Source organism: Apis mellifera, linkage group LG12, assembly GCF_003254395.2.
Source record: "Apis mellifera strain DH4 linkage group LG12, Amel_HAv3.1, whole genome shotgun sequence".
NCBI lineage: Eukaryota > Metazoa > Arthropoda > Insecta > Hymenoptera > Apidae > Apis > Apis mellifera.
The window spans coordinates 8545565-8555670 of record NC_037649.1 but is presented as its reverse complement, the minus strand read 5'-3'; the positions used below and the strand labels follow the sequence as shown (position 1 = coordinate 8555670).

At 25.6% G+C, this 10106-nt stretch overlaps 2 protein-coding genes across 4 annotated transcripts; both read right to left on the bottom strand.

Annotated features, from left to right (window-relative positions):
• Positions 1-365: 365 nt before the first annotated feature.
• On the bottom strand, positions 366-4160 carry LOC551591 (carboxy-terminal domain RNA polymerase II polypeptide A small phosphatase 1). Of its 2 annotated transcripts, XR_001705167.1 has the most exons (5): positions 2916-4160; positions 1735-2168; positions 1448-1633; positions 1054-1360; positions 366-919 (listed from the first exon to the last, which is right to left on the bottom strand). XR_001705167.1 is itself a non-coding variant. In XM_016915414.2 (4 exons), exons 1-4 carry the CDS (start codon positions 2983-2985, stop codon positions 1169-1171), a joined length of 882 nt encoding a protein of 293 aa, XP_016770903.1. In that variant the 5' UTR covers positions 2986-4160; the 3' UTR covers positions 932-1168. The 2 variants fall into 2 exon arrangements, 1 of the variants encoding a protein (XP_016770903.1); XM_016915414.2 differs by lacking the exon at positions 366-919 and having other exon boundaries at positions 932-1360.
• A 1144-nt stretch (positions 4161-5304) lies between these two features.
• LOC413732 (Golgi apparatus protein 1) lies at positions 5305-10046 on the bottom strand. 2 transcript variants are annotated; one of them, XM_397171.6, is made up of 13 exons: positions 9557-10046; positions 8477-9457; positions 8275-8376; positions 7905-8189; positions 7641-7810; positions 7447-7564; positions 7155-7351; positions 6844-7063; positions 6436-6762; positions 6184-6363; positions 5867-6095; positions 5661-5767; positions 5305-5576 (listed from the first exon to the last, which is right to left on the bottom strand). In XM_397171.6, the coding sequence occupies exons 1-13, from the start codon at positions 9866-9868 to the stop codon at positions 5412-5414; spliced, it is 3393 nt and encodes a 1130-aa protein (XP_397171.3). In that variant the 5' UTR covers positions 9869-10046; the 3' UTR covers positions 5305-5411. The 2 variants fall into 2 exon arrangements, with proteins under 2 accessions (XP_397171.3, XP_006565308.1); XM_006565245.3 differs by having other exon boundaries at positions 9519-9648.
• Between the last annotated feature and the right edge of the window lie 60 nt (positions 10047-10106).

Genomic DNA, 10106 nt, shown 5'->3' with positions numbered 1-10106 from the left:
TTTTTTCTTTAATTCTTTGGAATAGAATTATAATATTATTAAAATAATAAGAATAAAATATCATATACTTTTTTCATAGTTTTCATTTAAATTAAATTAACTTAATATTGTCAAATTTGATATTTCACCTTTTTTATTTATTTTATAAAAAAAATGAAAAAATAATTTGTTTTGTATACATCATTTTTCATATTTTAATCTTTTATGTTCATTTATAAAAAAGTTCTATTGATTTTATGATAATGAAGTCAAATATACAAATTTCCAATAAATTCACTAATTATATTATATTAAATATTAATATTAAATAGTTAAGAAAATTTTATATTTTTGTAAATATTTAGAATTATCAGCCTCATAAAATATACATAAGAATTATTTTATTCAATATATGATAATCATAAAAAGAAAAGAACTCATTGAAGTTCAATATAATGTTGTTAAAAGCAATGCAAAATTATAGTAAATAATCGAAATATTTAGAAAAAAAAATTATAATAGCTCATCAAAAGACTCTAAGTAATCTGAATTTTTTTTTCTATATTACACTTTGATTTATTTTTTTGTGCAAATAATTTTTAGATATACTTTACACAAATTTAAATGATATACAACTGTAAATATATTTATTCATCAAATGTCAAATTTTATGTTTCATGTAATATTACCATTATCATTTACTCCTTTTCTCAAGTACATCAAACACGGGAATATACACATTAATTCATTGTGTAATAAATTGTATTTGAAATATATTTTTTTTCCAATTTAATTAAAAATATGTCTTGTTACTCAATTAGATTAATATTTCTCAACTTTTTATCAACTATATTTTAATAATTAGATAAATAGAATCAGTTCATTGTTTTTGACATATTGCGAACAATCATATTGTATCATTATTTCTCAGAAAAAAGAACTGAAATTAGTAAAGAAAGCAGCTGTGATTCATGTTTTATCAAAATAATTAATATATAATTCAATTTTTCACCTCTTTTTGACAATTTTTTGATAAATGTTTATATTATAAATCCAGCATTTAATGAGTCATACCTGGTTGTCCATTGCTACATAACAAGTAAGCAATATGGAATATTCCAATTAAAATTCTCCTCAGAGTGCATTGAGCGATGACAATACTGACTATTTGCCTAGAATTTAGGTAGGGCTAGGAAGCACTAAGTGAACCTGACCCTGGGCTTGGACTACTTTGTACAGCCGAAGGTACTTGATTATAAGGATGATTACTATTGCACAAGACTGTGTAAATATTTTCCACATTACTGAGCTTTTCAAAAAATGGAATTAAATCTAATAATTCTGAATCTGTCATATCATCAAACCATGATGCCACTGGTACCTAAAAATAAACTTATTTTATAATTTATATCTCTATTTATTTTTTTTCTTTTGTATGTGTGTGTGTATTTCTTCTATTAAAACTTACTGCATTATCTGGATGGAAAATATAACTGGCAGGACTATTATCAACAATAATGATTTGTTGTAAATCCCGTCCTAGTTTATTTAAATCTTTAACATAATTTCCTCTGTGATAAACACAAGATTCTCTAAACAGTCTTGCTCTAAATACGCCCCATCTGTCAAGCAAATCTGCTACTGGATCAGCATACTGTAAATATCAGAAATTTTGAATATTCAAATAATACTCTCTTCTTAAAACTAAAAAAAAAAAAAAGATAATAATAATAAACAACTGTTTACATAATATACCTTAGCCAAACTTGCAGTGAACAATACACACTCGTAAAGTTCACCCATTCTCTGTAAGAATTCATCCACATAAGGCCTCTTTAAAACATACACTTGATGTACTGTCCCATCAATCTCTACAGGAACAACAAAATCGGCATTGTTGATTGGTTTGAAAGAACTATGCACTAGTGTTTCATCCAAATCAATCACCATGCACTTTTTGTGCATATCCTGATGTCTGACAGGTGGGAGAAGGAATCTTGGGGATCCAGTCCTCAGGGATGGAGAACCATGTCCATCACCTTGCAATGAACTTGTTTTTGAACTTTTTGAACTACTTCCACGTCCTCTACCAAGACAACAAAGTAGAGACCGCAGAAGTCCACGCCCTCTTGGCTTTTTGCCACTGGCTGGACTGTTGTTGGCCACTTCATTTTCTTGTGGTAATTGAGCTACATTTGGAAGAAATAAAATTTGTATTGAAACAATAAATTTTATGAATATACATATGTACATATATATATATATATATACACATATATATATAAAAGATGTATTATATGAATAAAAATTATTAAAACTTATTAAAACTGTATCAAAATATATTTATATAAAAATATTGAAGAAATAAAAATAATCTTTTTTTATAATTAATATTAATTAATTAGTTAAGGAGTTGTATACAGGAATTGTGAAAATTTACTTTTGTTTAATTTACAAAGTTAATTATTAAAAATTACTATTAGCAAAAAATATTTATATAATATTTATATATTATTTAAAAATTTTGAAGAAAATATATTTGACTTTAATTGTATCGTTTAAATCATTCATTCAATATCGAGCATCATATAACAAAATATAATAAATAGTTTAAAACGGCGGCAAGATAGGATACTACACGATGAAATAAGTTACACGCGAAACTTAAGTGAAAGAAAAGAGGGGAGAAGGATGATTTGAAGAGGAGAGACAAGGCAAAATGAGGCGAGGCCAGGCAAAAACGAGGATGAGAGGAAAAGAGACGTCGGAAGTGAAGTATAGATGAATAACAGGAGAGGAGTAAGAGGTGACGTTAGGTGAGGTAAGGTGAGGAGTGCGGTGCAGTCCCGTAACAGGTGCAGATTCCATCCAGCATCTGGAAGAAAAACGTAAAAAAAAATGTAAGGCGGCAAGCTGTATTCACAGCAGACACCTACCTTTCCCATTATTAAACTGGCCTAGCTCGTCATCCCGCGACACTTGCGTGATAATGGACGATGCGTCCATTTAAACATTTGTTGAGAGTCCCTGCGTGTCTGATCGTGAATTCCGTTAATGCGCGCGCGCGATAATATACATACATACATATACAATATACGCGCGCAATCTTGAGAATGAGAGAGCATATACGCGCGGTAGCACGTACACGCACTAACTCAGTCACGATGTACGAAATTTCTCCCTCCAAATGCTGTCGCGGCCGCCGTCTCCACCACCACCACCGCCACCACCTCCACTGTCTCCTTCACTACCACTGCTGTTGCTGTTGCCGCCGCCACCACCACCTTCACTGTTTCTACCACCGCCACTACCTCTACGAAGATCACTACAACTTGGCGAACGGAGACGCATAGGCGCAGGCACGGGCACGAGTACGCTCACGCATACGCACCCACACGGTGTTTTTAACACTACAGATATTTATTTCAAGATCGGCACAGGATTTATTTCGATTTCAAAAACGAATACCTTGTTTATACTATATACACATACAATTATATTTACCAGAATTAAATAATATTTAACACTGCATAAAAGCAATCGATTGGTTTTTTAAATGTAAACGTAACAGGGGAAAGTTAATCCAATTCTTTGTTGTCTTCATTCCAAGGGAGCACGTATTACACGTATGCCTACGTATACGTGCATGTACGCTCTCTCTTTTACGCGCCACACCTATATCGTTGCGCAGTTCATTACGATTCGACATTTGTCATACACGTTGTATTTTTTAAATATTTTTTTGTATTCGATAATGATATTCTTTGACGCACATTAAACATCAATCTTTCAATAATAAATTTGATATTATTGTTTAAAATAATCAATGTATATAATTCTTAATATTGAAATCAGTAATAATAATGATTTGCAAATGTTTTGTACACAACAATTATATTATACACTTAACGCACACAATATTAAACAATGTATATTTTTCACAACATTTACTGTAGCTATAATTTTATCCTTTCAACGGAAACAACGTTATGGACCTGCGCTACAGAGGTTTTTGATGTTACAATGTTTTGCTAGGTGTTGTATTTCATGCGATTGTCGCGTCTTCTTGCGGCTTTTAGTTAAACTATACGTATGACCGTTGCGCAGTGTTTAAACTCAAATATCAAAGCTATAAAATAAAAATAAAACGCAGGATTTTTATTTAATTCTTTTTCTAAGATATGAACTTATTTTGTTAATATGATTCATTTTAAATATAATACATTTTTTAATGAAAATATATATATATATAGTTTACAAATTTAATTTAAATAAAACTACTTTCTTTGTTTAATTTTAATATTTTTAGAATATTAAATTGTGTATATTTGGGTCATATTTTTTTATAATATAAATATGGGAACAAAATTTATTTATTATAATTAATAATGATATAACTACACTTAAATATTTATTTTTATTTTCGAGGTTTTATTTGTATATTGCATACTATTTATTTAATATATTTTATATTAATATAATATTTGGTTTTATACTTTAACTTATAATACAATATTAATATATTCAATGATATGTTTAAATAACTTTAATTAATTATTATAAATTGAGCATGAATTTTTGCATAAAATATGTAATGTTTTTATATATTATATTGTATATATTATATAAATATTATATAATATTTAAGTTTAATAATTATAAATCATTTTTAATAATATCTAATATATATGAATATTAATGTTCAAAAATGGAAGACCAAGGTAATTTGTGCCCAGGTAATACATTTTGCTTTAAATAAAATGTAATCATTTTATTTTTTTACGAAATTTTGTTGTATATTATATAAATGTATAAATATTGATATAAATGATTTTTTTATGAAGTTTTGTTGTATATCATATAAATGTATAAATATTGATATAAAATTTTATTTTTCATTTCAATTTATTGTATATATATATATATATATATATATATATATATATATATTCTCTATTAATTCTATTAATATATATATATATTTTTATTAAAATCTATATTAATTGCAAATCACTTACAACTTATCATACATTATTATTCATTTAAATTCTTACAATTTTTTATATTATAATAATACTATTGAACGATAAAATTGTAAATGAACATGAACATAATATGCAAATATTTCCCTTTTATAATAAAAGTTTATACATATATTAAAAAAAAATGAAAAAGAAATTAAATTTTATATATATATAATATATATATATATATATATATATATATATATATATATATATATATATATTATATATATAAGGTTACTATTTTTTATTTTTTTATTTTGCGTAATTTAATATATCTTGCAAAGAAATCACTAATATAATCATTTTATTCTTTTTAATTTTCGATATTTACTTAAAATTATTTTGTTCTTTTTCTTTAATTACAGTGATAGAGAATTGAGGACGGACTTTTTTCACTATAATTTATCATTTATTTTTCATTATCATTGTTCGTCTCGTCACTCTTCCACAAAATAAACCAGTAATGAAAATGATACCAATCATTGTCAAAGCAATGATCATAAAATATCGTCTTGCAGGAGATTGATTTACTGTTGAATATAATTCTTGTATTGAATTTGGTCCAATTAACTGTAAATAAATAAATAAATGAATTCTTATTTTTATAAATTATAGAATAGATATTTTTTTAAATAGTATATAAAAATTTGTTACTTTTGCTGCATTCCTAAACATTTCAATCCTAGTAGTTAACATTTTGTAACAATCGGGTTGTAGAGATTTGTTATTGTCTTCTAATACATTTTGTAAACACTTGATATCTAATAATAATAAAATTTTGATTTATATTTCCAATACACATAGAAAACTTTTTCTCTGTTTAATTTGTAAATCAATTATATAAATATTTGTTTACGTACGTCTGCCTGCACCTTGAGGAACATCACTGCAATATTTACTGATATCAACAGCACATGCTTTTTGTAATAATGGATCTACATTGATATCTGCTCTTCTTTGCTCTATTAAATCAGCAATTTCAAGTCGACATTCTTCTTTCATATCTCTATTACCAGCATTAAATTCCATTTTCAAACACTCTTCCACTGCTCCAGAATCATTTTCATCTGCTCTACAAATTGTTTCAATCTGTTCCAAATAATTATATATTATATAAATAATTAATATTAATAAAAATATATTTATTTTTTTCGTGTAATTAATTTAAAAATAATACCTCATGTGCACACATTGTAGCTAATAATGGATTTAAATGATAATTTAAGGCTGCCTCTCTAAGTATGTTAGTCATTTGATGTTCACATTTTGTTAAAAGTTTAGATTCTCTAAATTTAATTTTTAAACATCTTATAACTTTTCCTTCAAGTTCTTTATCTGTAGGTTCATTTAATAATACCTAATGAAAAAATATTATTTGTTTAATGAAATATTAAAAAACAAAAAAATATTATCAGTAAGATATTTTTACCTCTTTACAATGTTTATTGATATCATAAGAACATGCTATTTGTAATGCGGTATTAAACCTATAATCTGTATTTTGTTCAATCATTCTACGAACAACAATATTTTTGCATTTATCATCAAATGTTGGTTCATCTTTATATTTTTTTAAACAATCTAATGCTTGTGAACGGCTGATATCATGACAGAATTGTCTGACCATTACTCGACAATTATTTAATAAAGCAAAATCACTTGAGCTATCTTGAAATTCTTGTTTTCTTACTTTGAACAATTGTTTATGACATGCATCAGATAATTTTGATTTATGTGCTGCTAAACATTCAAGAATCTATAAAAATTATATTTATATTAATATTAAATTAATAATAGAAAATCGAATAATTTAAGTAAGATAAGCAAACATATCAACCTGTGAATTTCCTGGTTCAAGATTATTACAATATTGTTTAATATCATTTATACATTGTGTTTGTAAAATAGGATCAAATTGAATATTTTCTCTTTGTTGATAAAGCTGTGCTTTTAATTGTTGTCTACATTCTCTTGGTATATGATGCTGCGTATCTTTCATTATATCTTCTTGTACTCTTGTACTTAAGCATTCTATTACATCTGCTTTAGTTTTAGATCTAAGTATTAAATATAAAAATAAATATTTTTATCGATTAAAATTTATATAAAATATTTAATATTAAAAAATCGCATGAAAAATTTACTTACTTTGGACACCATCTCTTAACGGAAGGTCTACAAGCTTCTTTAAATTTATATGTAAAGTGGTAATTTTTTAATGATATTAATTGAAAATGTTCCACTGCTGCTTTACATTTATAATCGGATCGCATATTTAAATCATTTTTATGTTCTATTAAACATTCCATCATGTCACCTTCATCTTTACCATATTTTAATATTTCCTATTTTTATAAGTTTCTTATATAAATTATAATTAAGTAAAAAAATATATATTTGTTAATATTTAATTTAAACTTTTTAAAAAATTATATTGCACCTCACAGTAACGTTCCATGATATCTTGACATACAGCAGAAATTATTGGATTTAATTCAACATGTTCTGCTTGCTCTTCTGTAAAATTACCAACTGCTAATTTACAATTCCTATTTAAACTGTAAATAAAATAAATAAATTAAAAATATAAATAGTGTAAAAATTCAGATTTTATGTAATTGAATTTATTATTACCGATCTAAATTATCTTGGAGGCATAATATTTCTTCTCCTTTTGCTGTTTTATCATAACAAAATGATGCTAATTCATTCAAACATACTTCTTCAATTTCAGGTTGTAAATCAACATTTATTGCTCTTTGTCTCATAACACGTCTAATTTCTTCAATACATTCTGTTTTTAACTAAAATAAATCAATTCAATAATAAATTCAAAAATAAATTTTAAATTAATAAATTTATTTACAATGTTATTTATCAAATTATATAAATTCTTACCGTCATATTCTTTTGAGGATGATATACATGCCTATATAAACATGGTAAAACAAGAGGTCCTCGTTCTGGATCCATTTGTTTTCCATCATTGGCCCATGCATTTCTTGCATGACATAAATGTATTGCATCAAATTTACATGCTCTATATAATTGAGGATCTAATTCAAAATCTCTAGCTACAAAATATTGTATTTGAATTAAAGCAGTTTCACAAGCTTTTGTCATTATTTTTGTACCAAGTTGTTCCATTAAACATGATATTACTCTAGCATCACCTCCATGTACCTATATTTAAAATTACAATATTATTTATTTATTTAATTATTTAGATTTCTTCTTCTTTTTTCTTATTTGATTAAATATTTCTTACATCTCTACAAGCACGAATAACAACAAATTTACACTGTTCTCTTAAAATAGGATCAATTCTCCAATCTTCTCCAGCATCAGTTTCCATTATTAATTCTTCTATCTATTATGATGACAAAATTACATATTTAATTAATATTTATAATTATATAAATTTTTATAAATATATTTATATATAAAAATATATATAAATATTTAATTACCGCTCTTTGACATTTACTAGATATTCTTTTTTTTTTTCTTGTTCTAGTATGTTCCATTAAACAATGAATTGTTGCACCACCAATTTTCAAATTATTACAGAATGTTGTAATATCATTAGCACATCCATCAACTATTTCAGGAGATAATCTATAATCTTCCATTAAAAGTTTTCTATGATCAAACATTTCAGCTTGACAATCCCCATCAATTTTGCTTCCATTTTTTGCTGCTGATTCCAAACAAAGAAGAATTTGTGCAAGTCTTATATTTTTATCTTCAAATGCAGATCTTCTACAATGATTAATTTTAATATCATCTTTACAAGCTTTAACCAGTCCTTTACTAACTTTATAATCAGATGCAATTAATTTTCCTCTTCTTGTAAGTTGTTCTTGACATACTGCTGTCATAGATCTATTTGTTTTGTGTTGCATTAAACATTTGTATACTTGACCACTCCCAGGTCTAATATTTCGACAAAATTCACTAAGGTCATTTTTACAAGCCAAATATAATTGATGATCTAATTTGATATTTTCTGCTTGTATTTCAGATACATGAAGAATATGTCTTTTACATTGAAGTTGAAGTTCATTAACATGTTCTTGTAAACAAGCTAATATTTGTCCTTGAGATATATCTCTATATGGTTGTAGTTTGTCACATTTAAATTTCTTAATATCATTTTCACAATCTGAAGAAAATGGTCCTATTATAATCCTAAAATCATTAACTGCAATCCATTCTAATCTTTGAATATATGCAATGCACTTAGGATTTTTAACTTTTTCTTTTTGATCAATTAAACATGAGAGATACGCTCCATGTTTTTTGCCAAAACCAGAACAATCTAATGAATCTAATTCTCTACCACAAGTTCTTTTAGATAAACGTTCTATATTTGAATTATCTGTAATGTTTAAAATATAATCCCAAATTGCTTGACGACATTCATCATCAATACCAGACATTTCAGTTGGCTGTAAAATAAAAGTAAATAGATAAAAACAATAATTTTATTTTATTTATTTTATTACATACCTTGTTTTATGTTAATTACAAATGATTAGAAGCTATACCTTAAAATTTTGAATGCATTCTAGTAACATTAATTCGTCATTATTTTTAGTTATATGACACAAGCGATTCAAATTTTGTCGGCATTTGATATTCATAGATTTTAATAAATTGTCTTCAATCAAATCAATTTTGGCTCTTTTAACTCTAATGGAATTATCAATAGAATTGCTGAATAACCAACTGATTTTTGGCATATTTTCACCATTATTTACATACTCGTCTTTAAAATAAGTTCTTGTCAAATGAGCACAATTTAGCACCGATATATGTAAAAAAATTACAAACAAAATGTTTGTTATATTTATTTCCATCCTTATCAAGTAAATTCACTTTTTCAATTAAAATTTATTTTTGATGAAATTCATTACACTATTTTTATGTTTTTATAAAAACTCTTCGTGTTTTTTTCTTTATTTTTTTTTAATTGTTATTATGCACTATAATATCAACGTCACGAATAATAGTATACTCGTAATACCAAACTTTGAGCGGACAGATAATATCTTCTATGTAATACCTATTATCTATAGTTCTAACAATTTGATTTTC